We start from the raw sequence: 21,918 nt of genomic DNA, 5'->3' as shown, positions 1-21,918 counted from the left end.
TTCAGAGATGCTGATCAGGTTTTAAATTGGTGCTGACTTTCAGAACTCTGACAGGTTTTCAAATCTCTGCAGGAAATAACTGCCACACTGACTTTTGGGGAGTCTACTTGTGCCTTGGCCTTTGATTGAAGGGTGGACAGGAGGAGTTGGGACAAGATAATGTAGATGTGGGATCCCCTAGCCACACCCAGTGGAAAGCAGGGAAAGTCAGCGGATCATTGAAGAATATTGCATAGCTGTGTTAGGCACAGAGACAGAAGACAAATTGCTTTCTATGTACAGAAGTTACGTAAATTCTTTCTGTTTACTCTAACCAAGACTTGGAGATCAAATAACACCTGTTTGTGTGGTATATTATTTACCTTAGGGTGCCATGGCTAAAGAGTTAATTTGTATTCAAGCAGTGATGATGTTGCTAGTGTCCATAAGTTATTGCCTTACTCCTGTTTTTATACATTTTGTCTGGTGACCAAAAAAAAAAAAAAGTTTGTTAGAATCTGACCTATTTGAACATCATAGATTTGAATTTGGTCCATAAGGACATTGATTCTTCTCAAGGATTCCAGCTGTTTGTTCAGAAGAACCTTGGGAAATGCTCTTGGAAAAAAACCTTCTAGAAGGGAGTTTCTTCCAAATTGCTCAAGCAGCTGAACTCTGTCTTGGCTCACTTAGGTTTATGTACTGCCCCATTTAAGCTTCTCTTTGCTTACCAGTCTAACAGTGGAACTGCTATAGGACATTCAGATAGCTTCAGTCATAAGACGGAAGCTGCTGAAGACAACCCAACAAAAGCTGAGCATCCTGTAGGCCATGTGTCCTTCTCAATTCAATTAATAAGGGTTGCTAAGCATTTGTTGTATGTCTCATTTCAGGGTTTTTTTTTTTTTTTTTTGTAGCTTTTCCCTTTGTTGACTGCAGACTTTCCAGAAATGCTTTTAGTATTCACAACTCTGTATTCTCTCTGTCTTCCTTTCTGTCAGCTTCTAGGTCTTCCCTTTCTCACCCACCATCCTAAATATCAGCACCCACTAAGATATTACCTTGGCTTTCCCGCCTTCAGTCTTTCCCCATTAGTGTATTGTAAAATCTCATGACTTTAACTATTGCCTCTATGTGTATCATTCCCAAATCTCTTTCCTCCCCAGTTCTTTTTCCTCATCTGCATTTCTAGCTACTTGTTGGACATTTTCACTTGGAAACCCAAGCTTATTAAAAACCCTGTTTTTCAAACATTAAAAATCCCATTTCTCACGTGTTGCAGGTCAATTTCCCCAGAAAGCAAACTTTTAAGGTGGAGAGTTGTATCCCCCAGAAAGCTGGTGGGGAAATGCTTTCAGTGTTGACTTCTGAGTAGAGGTGAAAGAAGTAGCCTGGAGCAGAGAGAAGTTCAGCTGCACTGAGCTCTAACAAAGGCCTCAGCCAGTTCTATAAGGAGCTCTATTGCTCAGCTAATTCTTTACACTAGTAATTGCGCCAAAGAGCTGAATCTTACACCCCCTCCTAACCTCATCAACCAGTGAATGGATGTGAGTTACCCCTAGGAAGAGGGGGAATGATATTGGAGAGATGCTTTTCTCTTTTTTAAAATATTTATTTGTTTATACATACAAGAGCTGGGGTGTAGGCCAGAGGTGTGGAGAGGTGAGAGGATTCACCAGAGATGGAGTGGGGAGCAGTAGAGGCAGATCTACTGAAATACACTGCTAAGGGGCACAGTTAGCGAAACAGGAGAGGTCTGCTGTGTCATGAGGGTCAGCTCCCTGGTTGGGGATCAAACTCAAGCTGCAGTGGCTGCTAATAGTTTCATAGTGCTGAGACTTATAACCCCTTTGTGCCACCAGGGAGGCCCTGGAGAGATGCTTTACTTCAGCTGAGAGAAGTCTGGGAGAGGGATCTGCTGAGATCTGCTTCTACCGTGCTCCAAAGTTGAAAGATTGAGTGCTTTAGTCCTGGGCAGTGCACCAAATCATCAAGTGTACCACCAGAATTGTCCTTTTATGTAGAATTATTTCTGTTTTTGCTACCAGTGTCATCCATATACCCAGGCTGTCTCAGCCTCACCATTTCTATTTTTAAGTTAAGGTATAGTCACACAAAACAATAATGTACAGATTTTAAATGTTTAGTTTGATGAGTCTTGACAAATGCCAACCCCATATTTTGTCCTTTTTTTCTTTATCCTGTGTTAGAAATGTTTTAAGATAACATGAACTATCTCAAAATAGCTTAAACAAGAAAGGAAATATATTATAAGGAACTTGAGGACAGGGATATTGCCAGGCCTGCAAAAGGAACTGGAACCAGGAAAACTTTTTTCTGTTCTTCTGCTTCTATGGCATATGGCTTATCACTCTGCCGTATCCCCACCTCTGGCAAATAGTAAGGACTCAGTAATTAGTACCTTTATTATATAATTTTTAAAAAAGATTTATTTATTTATGTATACAAGCACTGGGTACAGTCAGAAGCATGGAGGATGAGAGGATTCACCAGAACCAGAGCTGGGAACAGAACAGGCAGACTGACGAAATACACTGCTGAGGGGAGCAGTGGGCGCGGCGGGAGAGGTCTATCGTGCCATGTGGGACCCTTACCGGCGGCCGGGGATCGAACTGGTGCTGCAAAGGCCGCAGGCAGCTTTGCAGCCCAGCGCTCAACTGCTGCGCCACCAGGGGAGGCCCTAATTATTATATAATTTTTGTATACATGTATTTTTACAAATAGTTGAAAATATTTTTAATGGCTGTTTCACTGTATGTATGTTCCTTTATTCATGGACCTTTAGCTTGTTTTCAGGCTTTTTCTGTCTCCACTATGAGGCAGTGAATTTCCTCATATCATTTCACACATTATTTTTACCTCCTAGGATACTTTTCAGTTTTCTTTTTGGTTTATAATTAACTACATGTGTGAATCCTATTTGGACTTTAACTAACCTTGGTCAGTTCATGTCTGATTCTTCTTAGTAAGCTAAATTCTTAGCACAAGGCTTACATGTAGTAACTGCTTAGTAAATGATGACTATGTGAATAAGGAAATGAATTGATCCAGCTGTAAGTGAGCTACTACTCAGAACAGATCAACTCTGATGACCAGGCACTGTGGTAAGTGCTTGGGATTTACTGGAGTTTGCACTGAAGACCCTGCCCCTAGTAGGATTTCCAGCCTACTGGGGGAAGCCTGCTGGGTTATAAATCCTGTGTGAGAGCAGCTTTGAGCCACATGCCTAGTATGGGTTATGGATAGAATTATTTGTAGTTCAGAGGAAGAAGGCAGTCGGGTAGTACAGTGCAAGTTTAGCACTTGTTGAGTCTTGGAGAAAGGACTTAGGGAAAAAGTTGGGCTTTAGAAAATGGAGGTGGAAGAATGACCATTCAGGGCCACAGAGGCAGGTTTGCTATTTTATTCTTGGCTGTTGTCATTCACTATCTTTCGGTATGGGTCCTATTTAAGAAGCAAGGCAGTAGTCTCTAAAAAAATTTGTTGGCTTTTTTGTGCCAGGCAGAAGCAGGTCAGTTTTGTCCTCCGAATGGAGGAAATGTCACCAACAAAATGAAATTGACCTAGTGCTTAAAAACAGTTTGGCAGAAGGTGCTAAATTCCAGAATTATAGATCTTTGTTCTCTGTACCAATGTTCAAATATAAATTTAGCTTTTAAATCTCTGTGCTGGGCCTCCCCAGTGGCGCAGAACTTGAGCACTGGGTAGCGAAGCTGCCCACAGCCTCTGCAGCACTAGTTTGATCCCCAGCCAGCGTGCGAGGGTCCCACATGTCACGCAGACCTCTCCTGCCGCCCGCTGCTCCCCTCAGCAGTGTACTTCGTCCTTCTGCCTGTTCTGTTCCCCGCTCTGGCTCTGGTGAATTCTCTTACCCTCCAGTGCTTCTGACTGTACCCAGTGCTTGTATAAATAAATAAATAAATCTTAAAAAAAAAAAAAAACAACTCTATGCTTTATAACATGCTGTTGTACTTTTTGTTTTAGAAATATCATCCAAAATGTACGTAAGTTGAACTTCACAGTTTAGACTAGTTCCTTTTCGTATCCATACATCTGTGTTCATATATATATATATATATATATTTTAATTGCCTATACAGGTATTAGTATATCATTTGGGTATTTAAAACAAGAATCTTTTATAGTATGTAACTTTCTCATTTATCTGGGTTTTTCTAAGATTTTAGAATACTTCAGTCCTTAGTGATCAGCTGCGCGTATAGCACTTGTCATTTGGGTTTCTCTGACCCTTCATCTCTCTTTTTTTTTTTTTTATAGAGGCATGTTTTATTTATTTGTTTGTTTGTTTGTTTGTTTGGTTTATACATGCACTGGGTACAGTCAGAAGTGCAGGAGGGTGAGAGAATTCACCAGAGCCAGAGCAGGGAGCAGAGCAGGCAGAAGGACCGAAGTACACTGCTGAGGGGAGCAGCGGGCGGCAGGAGAGGTCTGCACGCCATGTGGGACCCTCCTCCGGTGGCCGGGGAGCAGCCGGGGATCGAACCGGCGCCACAGAGGCCGCGGGCAGCTTCGCAACCCAGCGCTCAACCACTGAGCCACCGGGGAGGCCCCCTTCATCTCTTTTTAACATGCAGAATATTATATAAACACATGCATTAGACATCAGGGATCTCTCTGTTTAAAGAAACCCTTTATGGATTCTTTTGAAACAAGAATTATCTCCTAATTCAATAATTTTTAAGCTTAGTTTTAAAGATTTTCTTAAAGCTCTCCCTATACCTATCAATATATAAAATACTCCTAGATCTCTGTTTTTGAAAAAACATTCTTAGGTTGTAATATATGTGTATTTTGTAGATAACTATCTTGGGTAATATTTCTTGGGTATCTTTTAACAGCATGTAATATAAAGCCATGTATCATAAAGACCTTTTGAAGATTATTGTTCATTTTTAAACACAGTATCCCTTGCATAGAATTCATGTTAAAACATTATTTTAGAACTCAGTGCTGAGAAAAGGTTTATTTTCCCTGAAGAACTGATGCACTTATTCCTTTCCAATAATGACAACTATACACTTGTTTGTGTTTCCTTTTTTACTTTGACTGCCAGGAACCCAGGCAAAGTTTTAAGTTCATTCATAGCAGACCATTAACCCACATGATTGACATATTTCATTTTCCTTTTAGTTGTTTCTGGTCTTCTACATCTACTTTAATGTTATTTTAGTGTAGGTGATGTTGTCACAAATCTTTTGTGGAATGAGATAAAAGAGTGGCTGTATTAATTCCTACTCTTTCTAGATTGACTAAGGGACATACCTATTAGGAAGTCTACTTCATTTCTCCTCTACAGCCTTGCACAACTTCTGACATAAGTCACCCCAGAGCTAAATCCCAGAGGGACTTGTCCATGGGAGCTGCCATCTTTTCTGTTCTTTCTTTACTTTTCCCAAAAGCTTTGCAAAACCTCTGTCACGCAGTATATAAGCAGAAACTCTGTACTACAAGATCTGCTTGTACTCCTCCAAATGAGATACTGGAATGTCAGATTCTCTTCTGCTGATCCCCATTCTTTTTTTTTTTATTATTAAAAAATAATTTATTTATATATTTTTTACATCATTGTTCATTTTTGTACAATGTTTGCTTTCTTTTCTCAGGTGTAGTCCCCATAGAATTCCACCACCAGTTCACCCATGCACCATCACCATACTCCCTTGTGCTCTCCCTCCCCCTCCCCTGCAGAATGTCTCTGATTTATAGTTGCCTGTTAAATTTGTTTTGTTTTTATTGTTGTTATTTTTTTCCCCTAATCCCTTATTTGGTTCCCCTGTATTCCTGCTATAAGTGAAACCGTCGAATGTTTTTCTTTTTTCTTCTGACTTATTTCACCAAGCATATTTCCTTCTAGCTCCATCCATGTTGGTGTGAGTGGCATGAGTCTATCTTTTTTGATTGTTGAATAATATTCCATGTGTATATATGCCACATCATCTTGATCTAGACATCTATTTTCGGGCATTTGGGTTGTTTCCAAATCTTACATATTGTTAATAGGGATGTAATAAACATCCCTATTTGAATTAATGTTTTTGTGTCCTTTGACTAGATCCCCAGGAATGGAATTGCTGGGTCATATGGAGCTCCATTTTTAGTAGTTTGAGGAATGATCCTTATTCTTGAGGGACTTATGAATGCTGGCACCTGCTCCTCTTGCCCCAGAGGGGACATGTATTTGAATAACACTAGAATCAGGCAGGAAATTCTGAGTGATAAAATATTAATTCTGGAGACACAACTAAGATGAAAATAGCCAGTATGGACTGGCTGGTACACACTTGCTTTCGTGTCCCCCTTCCTCTGCCCCTCCCCTTCTTCATTCCTTCCTTTCTGTATCTTCCTTCCTAGGAAGCTTATAGAAGTACCTTTTTTTTTTTTTTTTAAATCATATATATATTTCTATAAAGAGCTAAGCACTCACTTTGGAAGTGTTTTCATTTTTTCCTTGTATAGAGAGTAGAAATGGTTTGCTGTCAGTCTTGCCAATATAGTTCAGTAGAGGGCCTCCCCGGTGGTGCAGCGGTTGAGCACTGGGTTGCGAAGCTGCCCGCAGCCTCGGCAGCACCGATTCTATCCCAGCTGCTCCCTGGCCACCGGAGGAGGGCCCTACATGGCGCACAGACCTCTCCTGCCGCCCGCTGCTCCCCTCAGCAGTGTACTTCGGTCCTTCTGCCTGCTCTGCTCCCTGCTCTGGCTCTGGTGAATTCTCTCACCCTCCTGCGCTTCTGACTGTACCCAGTGCTTGTATAAATAAATAAATCTTTAAAATAAAAAAGATACATCAGTAGAGTCTCAGGACGATACTTGGCCCTAGAGCTCTGTATGGACAAGGGGAGAAGACCAAGCTATTCACAGGAGAGAACCTAACACTTCTGGAAATCATTTTCTCACCTTCAGAAGGTAGCAGTTATGTTGTAATACTATAAAGAACATTGGAATTAACCAGATCAAGGATTTGAATTCTCCACTCAGCCATTTATCAGCTATGTGTGAACTTAATGAAGAAAGTTAACTTACCCCTCTCTAAGGCTTAGTTTCCTTGTCTTTAAATTGGGGGTATCATGCCAGTTTGCAGGGGTTTTTTGTGTGTGGCAAATTGGAAAACATGTGAAACTTTGAACTGGCCCTTGGTATATTCTGGGTACTTAGTAGATGTCCAGTTTTCTTCATCAAATTTGCCTCTAAGTTATGAACTCTTAAAATCTGAAGTGTAGAATCCAAATAAAGACCTTTCAAATGTCATTCCTCTTTTTAAAAAAATATTTCTCCCCGCTTCTGTCTTTGTCACTCTCTTGACTGACTTGTTTTACAAGAAGATTTTAATTTTCATTTTGTTTTTGAGTAATTGTGTGGTTTGTTCTTTTGTTGCCAAGTAGTCTTCCATTGTATGGATATGCCAGTTTGCTTATTCATTTCCTTGTTAATGGGTATTTGCTTTTTTTTCCAGTTTTGCACTATCATGAATAAAACTGCTATGAACATTCAAGTATAAGTCTTTGTATGGACATATACTTTCATTTCTCTTAAATACCTAGGAGTGGTATAGCTAAATCTCAAATGCGTTTTAGCTTTTTAAGAAACTTCTCAACTGTGGCTGCATCATTTTGTATTTCCAAAGCAGGGTATAAGACTTCTAGTGACACTTGTTATTGTCTGGTTTTTTAATTCTAATCATCCTAGTGGGTGTGCAGTCGTATTTGGGACTTTGATTTGCATTTCCCTAATGATTAATAATGTTCAATATCTTTTCACGCTACTTATTTGCCATTTATTTTTCTTCTTTGTTCGTTTTTAGAGCTTAGTATTAAATTGAAAGGATGTTTCATACACTCTAGATATGAGTCCTTGGATACCTGTTCACAAATATTTTCTCGCAGGGAGAAAACTTTTTGGTTACTTTCCCCCTCATTTTTGTCTTTTTAAGAGCAAGTATTTTTTATTTTGATGAAACCTCCTATTTTTTAATGTTTAATTTTTATTTACAAATTTATTGGCTAGTGGGCAGCTTACCATGTATTAGAGTTGATGCTGCCAACTTAAAATCCTTAATAATCCATATGATTACCATTTTGTAATGTATACAACTATGAAACCATTATGTTTTATACCTGAAACTAAAATAAAAATTATCAGTTATGTTTCAAGTTTTAAAAACATTTCATTAATGACCCACAGAAGTGCAGCACTGAAATGCACAATTTCATTTATGAAGAAAACTGTGCTAAGCTCACGCTTTAAGCAACCTTTTCCCCCTCACTGCCCTTGTTTGAAAAATGCGCATACCATTGGTTTGAGATTTATACCTTTACTTATTTTTTGAGCAGCAAAAACGTGTTTAAACAGCTCACTTAGCTTCTGCAAATCGTTCTTCTTGTCATCTTTCTTCACTTTCTCATCACCTTCACTTTGTGTTGCTTGACATGGATTTTACTGATCCGATGAGTCATAGCCTTGATGATGACGTTCTCTTGCCTTACTCATGTTCTTTAGACAGAATTTCTGTCTTCAGTGAACTTTCCATTATTTTCTTATTTTTTTTTTTGGTTGTTCCTAGCAGTTTCTTGCTCAGAGTAGATAAGGAGCCACACAACAGGGCATCTCAGGGCAGGCAGCAAGATGAGATGCTGCATCTATACAGAGAAATGAACTAATAGAGAAAATGTCCCCAAAATGTAAATTCTATATAAATGGGAAATTTTCTAGAACCCTATGTCATATGTTACTGGTTTTTGTTTGTTTATTTTTATTTGTTGCTTTAAATTTTTTATTTTGAAATAATTGCAGATTCATGGGAAGTTAAAAAAAAGTACTTAGAGATCCTGTGCATTCTTCATCTTCCCTTTCCCAGTGTTAGCATCTTGTATAACTTTAGTACAGTATCAGCACTGTGAAATTAACATTGTCAGGCTCTACAGACCGTATTCAGAATTTGCTGGTTATATATTTCACTGTGTGTGTGTGTGTGCGTTCTAAGCAATTTTATCACACAGGTAGCTTCATGTAATTATTACCACACTCAAGATGCAGAACTGTTGCAATACTACAAAGCTCTTCATGCTACTCCTTTAAAGAACCATCCCTGTTCCCTACATCCTCAACTCTTGCCCATTTTCACATTATTAATCACATTATTTTAAGAATGGAATATAAATGGAATCATATAGTATATAACCATTTGAAATTGCCCTTTTTTTCACTGAGCATAATTCCCTGATGGTCTATTCAAGTTATTGCACGTATCAGTTCTTTTTTTATTGCTGAGTGGTATTCCACAGTGTGGATGTTCAACAGATTAACCATTTACCCATTGAAGGATATTTGGGTTGTTTCTAATTTTATACTATTTTGAATAAATCTGCTGCAAAAGTTTGTATACAGGCTTTCATACAAATGCAAATTTTTATTTCTCGGGATAAATGCCTGAGAGTAAAAATGCTAGGTCATATGATAAGTACCTTTTTAGTTTTAGAGGAAACTAAAACTTTCCAGAATGGCTTTACCCTTTTATATTCCCATCAACAGTGTATGCGTGATTCAGTTTCTCTTCATCCTCACCACCTTTTGGGTGTTATTTTTTATTTTAGTTTCATATACACACACATACACACAAATAGGTTGTTTATATAACCTTTCATATATATATTTATATATATATAAATAAAATGCTTTTAGTTACTATTTCTGCCCGCAGTGGAATCATATCCTTTATGGTTAGGATACACAAATGAGAGCAGGTGTACCTTCTATTACGAGCAGTGATTGTTTCTTGAACCCCCTTCCTGGTGCTAATTTTCAAGAAGGTAGTGTCTTGGCATATCTCTTGTCCTCAAGGAGCTTATTGTGTTACTGGGAAACATGCTATATATACATATACACACACACACACACATATAAATTCTAAGGCAAGGAATCACTTGTTAAGTTTCAAATGCAGGGTGCAGACAGTGGATGTATCAGAGAACTTTCTCTTCTAGGTTTTGTTTGCCCTTTTATATACCTTGTTCAGTTAGGTGACTTCTGGATGTTGTTGATGAGGGAATGTGCAGGAGTGGGAGGGGGTGTGTACAGATTTAGGGAAGGGGGGTCATGTGGGAATATGTAATTAATTTTTATACTTTCCCCAGTAAACCATCGACCCTTTTTATGATGTCATGAGGGATTCCTTAATTTTGCAGCTGCTTCCTGATTACGTCAGAGAGGAGCCTCTCACCCCACAGCCTGGAGCTGTACTCATACAAGAATTGGAAACAAATGAAGTGCTGAATATCTAATGGCTTCCACAGGGAGAGCCAGTTCAAACTTCCCAGGCCTTCTTATGCAAGGTCTTCCTCAAGTATTTCTGACCCCCTGAAGTGTCTTTGTTCTGGAAAATCAGAACTGGCCCAGAGCCAAGTGGGTGGGAGCTTGGGGGCTCTTTGAGAAATACCTCCCTCCAGGTGTTCTGTAATCCCAAATTTCTGCCCCTTTCCTGGATCTCATTTGGTGGTGTTATAGCCTTCTTGTGGTCTCAGGATCCTCTGGAACCTGCCGAGATCATCAGTGAGAGCCCTTGACCTGTTCCAGTTCATCTCTTCCCTTCCTCACATCATCTGAACCTTTTCATGAATTTCTTTCTACAGCATTCTCACCTCCATGCACTCCTTTCATACCCCTTCCATCTCTCTTATAAGAAGGATGTTACATTTATTTCACATTATAAAGTTTATGAAGTGCTCTACTTCCCTTAATTCAAGCAAGTTCATGCCTTTTTAGCTTCCCAACTGGTCTCCCTCCCTATTACCTTTTTCCAGCTATCCTCATTTGTTCTAAATGCTCTGATTAGTTTAATCTTCATAAAATACTCACCTTTGCTTTGTTCACAAACCTTGAGCCAGTGCTGTCTTCCCTCCCTTTCCAGTCAAGTCTGTGTTTTTGCTATGGCATTGCAGACCCTGTGCTTTTGGTTCCCATTATGTACTTGGTGGTCAAGTCTAGTGCTTGTCATTTGGGAACACTCCTGGTGTGTCCCTCCCTGCATTTCTCCTTAGCACACTCAGTAAGTCCCTCCTTTATCCTACCAATTCCATCCATGTTTGGTTTGCAGCCCTTGATTAGTGCTCTCTTCCATGAAACCACCTCTGATATGTATTAGTTGGAAATGATTTCCTTTTCCTCTGGTGACAGAAAGCATCTAGTTTCATCTTCCTTATGGCATGTAATATTGTCTTGAATTATAGTTACTTGGTTATCTATGTATTCGTCCTGTCCTGTGTAATAGATCATCTTCTCACAGACAGGATCCTATTTTCCTTTATAGTCTCCATAATTGGTCACCCAAATAAATATATTTAGAATAAATATTTTTTGAGAAGTTACTTCGTTAGGGGGCTGGGATTTCTTTGCCTCCCCACATCTACCCACTCAAAGAAGTCTTACAATCCTAAAAAGTGTAGAGGGGATGGCTGGCTTGACAGAAGGGACACTTAAGAAGGAAGCAGTACCTTCTGTGTCCCTCTTTCTTCTCTTGACTATACCAAGATATGACTAACCTTACACTCTGCCATTGTACATGAATAATTTGCTTGGGTATATTGATGCCTTATTATTCTGACTCAATTCATTCTCCTCTTCAGGAAATAAAATATTGCCCCAATGGCAAGGACATCTCTGCTTTTGCTCTGGGATTTTGTCTGACTCCTGTCAGTGCCTGTCCTTCCCTCCTCCTATTCAGCCAGTGACTGCCACAGGGAACTCTGTGGCTCAAGTAGCAGCAGCTGATAGATGCTTACTCTGCCCACTTCCTGTAGTCAGAGAGGTTTGGGTGAACTCCTCAGGATCGGTGCCAACCCTGTGTCTGACTAGTGACTGACTCATGAGAAAAACAGTCTTATGTCTGAAAGATAAGAACCAACAAATCACCTCCAGGTGGTGTTAGTTTGGAGGTGACTGACCATTTCCTTTCTTTGGGAGGGAATCAGTAAATAAGTGGTCTTGGCTGCATTTTTCTCCAGCTATTAGTGAAGCAACCAAGCAAATAGTTGGTTCTCTCGGCTGTAATGGCTAGTAGACCCCAATGAATCCCTTTTGCTGCTGTCAGGGTATCAGACTTATGTGTCATCCATCCTGTATCTTCCCTTCATTACTCTTCTCATTCTCTTGCCAGGAAGCTGGCTGTGTGCACAAGGGGAACTCTGCTTGTTCCATTGCTGCCAGATTTTTCTGTGACCAGCCAAACCTCATTCCTACTGATGCTGGTTTCCTCCAAAGCTCTCCCTGACCCAGAAGTTGATCAGAAGCAATGGTTCTGAACTACTGTCCCTTGGCTGGGCTTTTAGAGGACCAGACAGGTGGGCCTTCCTCTCTTCCCCTCCTCTTCCCTCTCCACCCCTCCTGCCTCACTCCCATTTCCTGCAGGAGGATGCTTTGCCATCCTGGAGCCGTCAAGCACAGCTTTGCTTTGGCAGCACCCTAGCACACACACTGGTGGGAGAGGGGACGTGTTTATCACTTTTCCTGGAGATTATCTGTTTAAGCACTTCTCTGACAGTTACAATAACAAGGGCAGTGTGTTGTGTTTCCCAGCAGAAGGACACTTGCTGTTGAAAGATGTATAGCACTAATTAGAAATACATAACATCCGGCCACATGGCAGCCTTCTCCCGGCCGCTCCATTTCCTGATTTCATACAACTTTGACGACAGTTGGTTTATGTTTTCCATGAATATGTTCTCAGAAAAATGAGAAAGTCTCCCTGTTACACAGGAGTGAGAATATTTCTGCATGAGCAGGTATATGGCCATAGGAATAGTGGGGGCTGTGGTTACTTGCCTACCTGATTGCCCTTGGGAAAGAGCTGAACCAAAGTCAGGAGACTTTAGGTAACTTTCTTGGTAAGAAGTATTTCTGTCTTCCTTAGCCAAAACCATCCCCCTAAATCCTTGAGCAAGCCTGCTTTTGGAAAGAAGGGGAAAGGCTGTTTCACATTGTTAATGAGTTCCTCAGCTCATGTCAGGCTCCCAGTACCTGACACAAAGCCAGAGGAACCCAGGCAAATACCAAGACAAACAATGCTTTTTCCTTCCCCACCCAGCTCACTTGTTAGCCTGGTCCCGCCCAACTCTAGGAATGGAGAGAGATATATATATATACATATATATATATATATATATATATATATATATACGCACATACACACACACACACATACTCACTCAGGCATTCAACAGCACCTAGTTTCCTAGATCTGGACCCAAAGTGGGTGGTCTTAGGGAATCTGGGTGCTGTTTCTTACCCATTTGTATAAGATGTAATACTTTTCTCCAGGAGTGGCACCTTATGGCTTCTAACTCAGAAGCCTAAGTGAGGTGAAGAGCATTCTTGAAGATACCATAGCTCTTACTGTATTTCTCACTGGGGGCATACATTACCACTGTTACTTGGATTAAAAAAAGAAAAAATCAAAATCAACAAGCAACTATAAACCAGACACACACCCCGGGGGGTGGGGGTAGGGGGACAGGAAGGATTAGGGTCAAAATAAGGGGGGTGCAATTTTATGGGGAATATAACCAAAATGAAAATGCATACATTGTAACAAAAATGAAAAATGATGTAAGAATTATATAAAATAAAATATTAAAAAAAAAAGTTGAAAAAAATTTTTTAACCAACTGAAAGATCCTAGGGTTGCAGGGATCCTGTATTATTTGTAACTGTGTTCTCCGCAATACCCACATAGGGTCAAGCACATGGCAGATGCCCAGTATGTGCTTGTGGTACCACTGAGTCATGAGGAAAGGCAGGTCATCATCAAAGTACTCCATATAAAATGATGACTCAGAGGACTGTCCCCCAGATAACTATGATATCGCAACCTGCTTGATCAGAGCAGAACAGCTTACTGGTACATCCCCATCACTTGGACCAGATATCTAGCGGAAACATTATTAGACCCTTCTCGGGGAGTGAGGAGGGTATGAAGAGTTGAGGTGACATAACCGTGGCCAAGAATAGAGCAGCTATGAAACTACCTTCCAGCTGCTGCTCTCAGAGCCCTTCCAGACCTACAGCAGACAGGGTCCAGTTGTTCCTGCGCTCTTGGTCCCCAGATCTGATTGCAGGAGGCTTACAAAAGAAGCCAACCTGTGCTTCCCAGTGGCCACGGATGTCATTGTTCTTAAGCAGTTCATTTTATCCCTTGAACTCTGAACTCAGGAACTCTTAGAAGTAGTCTAGTGTGATATTACCATTTGTCATAAAAATAGAAGTAGACTTGGTGAAAGTAATTTCCCTCTGCCTCCATCCTATCCTTGTCCAGGCTTGTTGAAGCCTGTGCTTCTCGAATTGCCAGTCTCTTGGAGCTAAGATATCCCCCTTCATCAGCCTCTCAGTACCTTCTGTGCAAATGACTTATGCCCAAGATACCCAGTTGATGAGGGAACACTGTATTCAGATTGTTAACTACTAGGATGTGGCCTCCACTAGTCCTGCCTTCACTTCTCTCTGGACTTACTCCCCCATTTCAGGTTTTGTTGCTAATTAAAGGCAGGCTGTTGGCAGTGCTGGCAGGGTCCTGGGCTGAGCTGAGGCAGTAAAGACACTGCAGTGACCTATTCAGGGGGGTGAAGGGGAGAAACAACTTTTCATAGAATGGCTTACACATCTTCCCCTTCCTTACCTTCCACCTTGGTGTTTGGATGCTTGTTTTTTTCTCTCTCTAACAGGTTTAGAGCTTTACCAGAGGAAGAATGAGAGTGGTGATCTGTTCTAATCACATGGATTGTTACCACTTCCTACTGGCTGCCACAGTTGAATTGGAAAGTTAGAGGATGACATTTAGGCCTAGTGGGCATCTGGAAATATGGTGGGAAAGCCACAATAGAGGAATTGCTACACTGATGCTATTCATATGTTGGGAACTTCGTAGCAGCAGCCTGCTCCTTCTTACTCCCATGGCTTTCTAAAGTGGTTTAGGGCTGACTTTGTATACTCCAGTCATGTTTGTTCCTGTGGCAAAGACAGTTAGAAATAACTGTGGTTGTGTAGCATCTCCTAGAGTAAAGCTTTAATTAGGCCCCATTGACAAGACTAATGTCAGTGAGGAAGAGGGTTCCCCCCCTTGGCTATTGAGGTTAAAATGCAGGCATGGACAGAGATCAAACTTGTGGCTAATTATCCTTTTAACACTTGGAGAGTCTGAGTGTTCTGGATAACAGAGGGAATTAGCAGATTAGCTGCTGCCAGAGTGAGCGAGCTTGGCCCTTGATTCTATCTCCTGTGTGTGTGGAGCTTCTCCTCCTCCTCTTCTGCAGGTTGGAGCGCTGCCTTGTGTTTGTCACCGATTTCTCTCAAGTATGGTTGAAGTGGCTTTCAGGGAGTACCGTGACAAAGAATAGGTACAAGTATTGTTTTGGGGTGTATATAGCTCCTGCCAAAGAATAGTTCTGGCCATTGCTCCTTGCACTGACCTGTAGCCAGAGGAAGTTAGCCAGGCTGAGAAAGTGAGGTAGAAAGTGCTAGTACTAGGAGCCAGATTTATTTTTTAGCCCTAGGGGAAAGAATTTGTGACAATAAAAGCTAACACTAGTTAAGTGCTTATCATGTGCCCTGCATTATTCTTTATAAAATTAACTCAGTGGAAATAAGTGTCACGTATGTTCTCTTAAGAGGAAGAACATAGAGGCAGTAAGGAAGGATGGAAGCAAAGGTTGATAATTCAAGAAGATAACTTCCAAATTTGTATTCTTCTGATCTTTTTTTTTTAAATATGTATTTTTTTTAGAGATTTATTTATTTATTTATACAAGCACTGGGTACAGTCAGAAGCGTGGGAGGGCGAGAGAATTCACCAGAGCCAGAGCAGGGAGCAGAGCAGGCAGAGGGACCGAAGTACACTGCTGAGGGGAGCAGCGGGCGGCAGGGGAGGTCCGCGCGCGCCATGTGGGACCCTCCTCCGGTGGCCGGGGAGCAGCCGGGGATCGAACCGGCGCTGCAGAGGCTGCGGGCAGCCTCGCAACCCAACGCTCAACCACTGCACCACTGGGGAGGCCCTATTCTTCTGATCTTAATTGATAGTTGAACTCCTGCTGTCTATACCTTAGAGAGACTGCGTTCATTAAATATAATTTCATGTTACCATAGCTTCACATCATCAGTAGCCATGTGAAGGCAGAGAGCTTACAGCTCCAGCTCAAACTGTCACGTTGGGATAAGTGGTGCTGGGAAAGTGATGTGATGTAGAATTTATGTAAATGGTCCCTATAATGACATTATTGGGCACTTACCATATGCCAAGCATCATGGTAAGTGCTTCATGAGCATTATTTTATTTAACCTTACAACCTTACCCTTGAGAGAGGGAATATTACTACCCCCAGTCTCAGGTGAGAAGGATCTCAGTAATGTGACCTACTAATGGAGGGAAGAGTATCTCCAGGGTAGTGATGGAGTTCTGTTTGTCTCTCCTCAGACTGCTTCTCCGAGGAATGTCGTTCTGTGATCCAGGAGCAAGCTGCAGCCCTTGGCTTGGCCATGTTTTCTCTTCTAGTGCGGCGCTGCACCTACTTGCTGAAGGAATCTGCCAAAGGTAAGCAGATGAGGAGCGCTGTGGGTGGTGGGCTTTCTAGCTGCCTGGGTCCTGTCCAGACAAGACTCAGAATGCCAGGCTGCTTTCTCAGTGTCTTCTTTCTTTTCTGTCCAGTCTTCCTTTTCCAAATTTCCCCTCTTCCTTTTGCTCACCTAACTAGTCCCACCTCCTTTGCAGTCTGGTTACTTTTATTGTCTTCTCTCCTCCTTGTGGAACACCTCCCTCTTTTCTCCTTTAGTAGTTAGGATTTTCACTGTACCTATGAAATGTGTGTTCCTGCAACTTTCACAAACCAGAAAAATGAGTTTCCTTTTTTGTCTATAAGTGATGTTTTGGTCCCCACCCATGTCCCTCTTTGTCTATTATCTTGTGGGTGCAATAACCTCTGTGTATCAGCCATATTGAGGGGCTCACTGGATCAGAGCAGGGGCTATTTTTAGCTCTTGGGTTGAGCAGTGTTCCCACATCCTTTAAGGCTGCCCTTCGGATTCCTAGCTTGGAATTCTGAGCATTATAAGGTAGGGCTAAAGGTTTTCAGCTCCTGGGTCAGTCCTGCTGAGTATTGAGTCCCCTTTGCTGCCACATCAGCTTTGTGAATTCCTCTACCTTCTAGAACTCCTTTGTTTTTGGAAGGAGGGTAAAGATAAATTTGTTTTGGAAACAATTTCAAATTTATAGAAAAATTGGAAGAATTATAAAAAGGACTCTTGTATACCCTTCACCCAGATTCCCTGATTGTTAACATATTACTATATTTGCATTAATTTGGACACACACACCTACGCTTTTTTTTTTTTTCCCTGAACCATTTCATTTTAAGTTGCGGACATGATAATCCTTTACCCACAAATACTTGCCTGTGTATTTTCTAATAACAAGAGCATTCTCTTATATGACAGGATAGTTATCAAAATCAGAAAACCAACATTTGTAAAATATTATTATTGAGTCTACAGACCTTGCTTGGTTTGTATCATTTATCCTGAAAAAAGGTTTTTCTAGTCTTGCATCCAGTTTAGGATCACATGTTGCATTTAGATATGATGTCTCTTTAGTCTCCTTTAATCTGGAGTGGTTTCTCAGTCTTTCTTTGTCCTTTATGACCTTGACATTTTTTAATGGAATAAGGTGATTTATTTAGAATGTCCTGCAGTTTGGGTTTCGCTATTTCCTCATGATGAAATTCAGGTTATACTATTTTGGCAAGATTCACATGCCATCTTAGTAGGAAAACTGAAAGGGTGGGCTAGATGCCAGAGTAGTGACTTCAGCCAGGCCACAGGTGAAGCAGAAACAGCTGTCTGCAGGGGCAAACCCAGTACACTGGTTCTCTCTTTGTCCTACTTTTCAGAATCCTCTTAGGTGCTGGCACTTGTCCTTCGCTTCTGGGCCCAGCTTTCCTGTGGACTTGGTCTCCCTTCCCTAAGAGCTTGCTGCCATCCCAGCGCCCCAGGCCTGATTCGGGGGCCACAGCAGACATAGGCCCAGTTTTCACCCTTTGCCTCTGCAGCTCAGCTGTCCTCTCCTGAGGACGAGGATGACCAAGATGACATCAAGGTATCTTCCTTCGTGCCGGACCTGAAGGAACTGCTTCCCAGTGTGAAAGTCTGGTCAGATTGGATGCTCGGCTACCCAGACACCTGGAATCCTCCACCCACATCTCTGGATCTTCCCTCACAGTGAGTCAGCCTTTTCATTCCTGTGGCACTGCTGACCATGGTCTACCTGTGTACCCACAGCTCCTCTCCTAGTCACTCTTCTTTGTTCTCACCCACGCCTGTTTGTTTCTCTTCCTTCCTCATTTGAATTTTGTTTTTTCCCTTCCTTCACACCTTCCTTGTCTCCTGATGTTTTGGGTTATTTTTGCCTAGTCTCTGGTCTATACCTCTCCTCTCCTCTCAGTCTCTTTTTTTCTCATTCCATAGCTTGTTCTCTTTTGTTATCTGTCCTTGCTTTTGTTATCTCATTCTCACTTCACATTGTTCACATTATCTCTGCACCTGCCTCTTGAGTTTGGGTGTGTGAGACTTTGTCTCTTTCTCTTGCTTTTAGTTTATCTCCATGCACCTTTTGGGCTATGTATACCCCACTACTTTTTGTGCTATCTGAAGCTCTATCTCCATGCCTTCCCCTTATGACATTGTAGTATCTGAGGAGGGGTCAGTACATGTACCTTTATCTTCCATTCACTTTAATCCCTGTTTCCCCAGCGTGCCCTCCCCCCATATCCTGTCTCTGTGTGTCAGCATGGTATCTGAGCACTTGTCAGTGTAGGTGTGTCATTCCAGGGAGTGTGTGTCTGCCTTGGTGTGTCTGTATAGATCTGTTCTCTGTATAATTTTTTCTTTTCCTTTTTGAAATATTGGTTATATATGTATGTATATATCTTTGTATACACCCCCCCCCCCGTATGTTTGCCATCTTAACTATTTTTAAGTACAGTTGACCCTTGAACAATGTGGAGGTTAGGGGTGCAGACCTCCCCCCATGCAGTTGAAAATCTGTATATAAACTTTGACTCCCTCAAATCTTAAACAACAGTTGTCCCTTGTTATTGTGAGGCATTGATTTTAGAAATCCTCCATAGATACTAAAATCCTTGATGCTCAAGTCCCCTCCTCATCCATGGATTCTCATCCATGGATTCAACCACAAACTTCTGCAGTATAAAAAAACATGTATATATTCTGCAGAAAATTTCCAAAATCAAGAGTAATAAAAAGTCCTTTGAATTTTCCATTATTCATCTGATGAGTCAAGATATACAAAGTACAATACATGCAGACGTGCCTTTCTCTGAATTAATCTAAATTCAACTCTGTTCAATTTAGGTTTAACAAAATGCAATTCCCTTGTTTCCAGTGCAGGTCTTAGCCTGGCTTATTATTACTTTTTAATATATTTATTTGTTTTGCTTATTTGTAAAGTTGTAAAAATCACTAAAATAAAAATCTACAAAGTAAAAAAAGAAAAAGATACATGTGTAAGTGGCAGTTCAGCTGTATGCTATTCAGGGGTCAGCTGTATATGGCTCAGTGGCATTTTACAGTTCCGCTGTTGTGTAACCATGTATGGCTGTCCTGTGTCCCTCTCTGTGTATAGGTTGTTTCTCTGTATGAACCTGTCTATGTTAGCTTGTTTGTGTATGTCTGAGTGCCTGTGACTGAATGTGAGGATCTCTGGGTATTTGGGACTTTGGGTACCTGTCCATATTGGTGTATGTGTTTCCATGTGTATTTCTGTCTATCCTTGGATTTGTATGGTCCTCTTTGTGGGGGTTCATGTGTCCCCATGAGGGTTCAGTTTTATTCCATGTGTCTCCACATCTATTCATGTCCGTATCTGTATCCATCTGTGTCTTGTCTGATTCAGGATCCATGTCTGCTTTGGTCCTATCTCTGTGTGTGTGAGACTATTCAGTAGAAGTGTGTATTTGTACATGTTTGTGATGAATGTCTTTGTATCCAAGGCTTCCCATGTCCATATTTGTCCGTGACTGTGTCTCTGTGTCAGTCTGGATCTCTCAGAGTAGGGTTTTCTGACTACGTGGGTCTACCTGTATCCACCTGCCTCTGCCTGCCTCACCTGTGTCTCCTTGCCTCCCTCACCTATTGCCTGCCTGACTTGGCTTGTCCCCATTTCTCTCTGTCTCTTTGCCTGCCTCTACTCTTTGTGAGAGTCTATATTGGTGGTCAGCAAACTAAGGTCCATGAACTAAGAATGGTTTACATTTCTTAAATATTTGTGGGGGGGGGCAAATCAAAAGAATAATTTTTTATAACTTGTTAAAATTATTTGAAAGTCAAACATCAGTGTACTGAAAAACAGCCATGCTTACTTGTTTACACTTCGTCTATGGCTGTTTCACACTGGAACAGCAGTTGAGTAGTTGCAACAGAGACCATATGGTCTGCAAAGTCTAAAATATTTACTATCTAGCCCATACAGAGAGTTTGCTGACTCTTGATTTGTTCTTGTTCCATGTGTCCCTTTATTTGTTAATGCTACTCTGTGTGTGTGTGTGTGTGTGTGCAAGTGTTTCTTTATATCTGTGTAGGTAGGCACCTGTCTTGAGTCAGCTCTGTAACATCCATCACCTCCCTCCCCTCCCCTTTCCTTCTACTCCCTCCTCCCCCCTTTCCCTCCCCCTCCTTGTTAGTTTGCTGGCTCTTCCTCCCTTCCTATTTCTCCTTTCTCCCTCCCTTCTCCCTCCTTGCTCCATCCCCCATTCTCTCTGTGTTGTGGTCTCTGACAGGTATAGTGCATTCAGAGCTCTTTCAGGCTCTGTGTTGTGTATATATGTGTTCTTGGGAGCGAGGATCCATAACCAACATCTCATTATCCTTCCCCAGTGGACTTTGTAGGAGGGACTATACTGGAGGATAGGGTATAGAGACACCTGGGCTCCTGCCAGTGACACTTCTAGAGAGGGAAGGGGTGCTTCTCTGGGCTGTGGGCCTGCCCATGTGAATCTGCTAGACTCTCGGGTGACCAACAAAGTGAAGGAGCAGAGATATCTAGTCAGCAGTTCCTGATCTTTCTGTGTGGACTGTGTAGTCTCCTTCCCCACATTCCTTCATCAGATTTCTTCCTTGTTGCTTACCCCAAGAAGCAACCCTGGACTGTTAAGCCCGCTCTCCCCATGTTCTCCACCTCTAGCTCTGTAACTGTGTCAGTGATACACACAGCAACAAACAGGTCTCTTTATCCTTACTGTGAACCCTCCTAGGTTTGCATCATGCACTCCAGGCTGAGGCCTCGTGAGCTAGGGTTGAACCCTGAGCTTGGCAGCTGGGGCCACACAAAGGAACTGACCGATCTGCTGGCAAGGGACAGCTGTTTCCCAGCAGTGTTCCCAAAGAGTTAACATGTACAGCCTCAAACTTTTCAGGCCATTAATCTATAATGCCGACTAGGCAATTTGCAGTTTTGGAAAGAAAATGACAAGGGAGGGCTGAGCTCTCCAAGTTGCTGAAGCCACTGCTTCTGAGCATGTGCAAGGGTCACAGAGGGTTCCTCCCTACCTCTCGGGGGTTGGGGAAGCAGACCATCTGTCCTTAGTCTGCTTGGGCCTTCCCTGGGTCACCTCACCTCACAACCACAGGTCCATGACATATGATCCACCCAGGTCCTATTCACCCATATCCTGGGCCATCAGGACTGTTAACTCTCATGTGCAGCTTGTCTCCTTTCATCCCTCCTCCCTCTCTCATTCCCTTTGGCTTTTGTTTGGGGAAATGGAAAACTCACACAGGAATTGCTGGGCCTCGTTTGCTTGAGGTGCTGATCTGTTTTCTCTTTGGATGTTTTAGCAAATGGCCTGTTGCCCA

General features: G+C 41.8%; 1 protein-coding gene across 2 annotated transcripts in view; it reads left to right on the top strand.

The window, feature by feature from the left end:
* Positions 1-21,918, top strand: part of SMG6 (SMG6 nonsense mediated mRNA decay factor) — a gene marked incomplete at both ends in the record, with an annotated part of 223,138 nt that overhangs the window by 83,616 nt on the left and 117,604 nt on the right. For both annotated transcript variants that reach the window (XM_084236415.1, XM_084236414.1), the window contains 2 exons: positions 16,472-16,588; positions 18,099-18,267. In XM_084236415.1, the coding sequence (XP_084092541.1) occupies positions 16,472-16,588; positions 18,099-18,267 (286 nt within the window). The remainder of the gene's footprint in view (positions 1-16,471; positions 16,589-18,098; positions 18,268-21,918) is intronic.

The sequence above is a fragment of the Talpa europaea genome (genome assembly GCF_964194135.1).
Source record: "Talpa europaea genome assembly, chromosome: 7".
NCBI lineage: Eukaryota > Metazoa > Chordata > Mammalia > Eulipotyphla > Talpidae > Talpa > Talpa europaea.
Note: the sequence above shows the minus strand (reverse complement) of the source record. Positions and strands in the feature narration are given on the sequence as shown.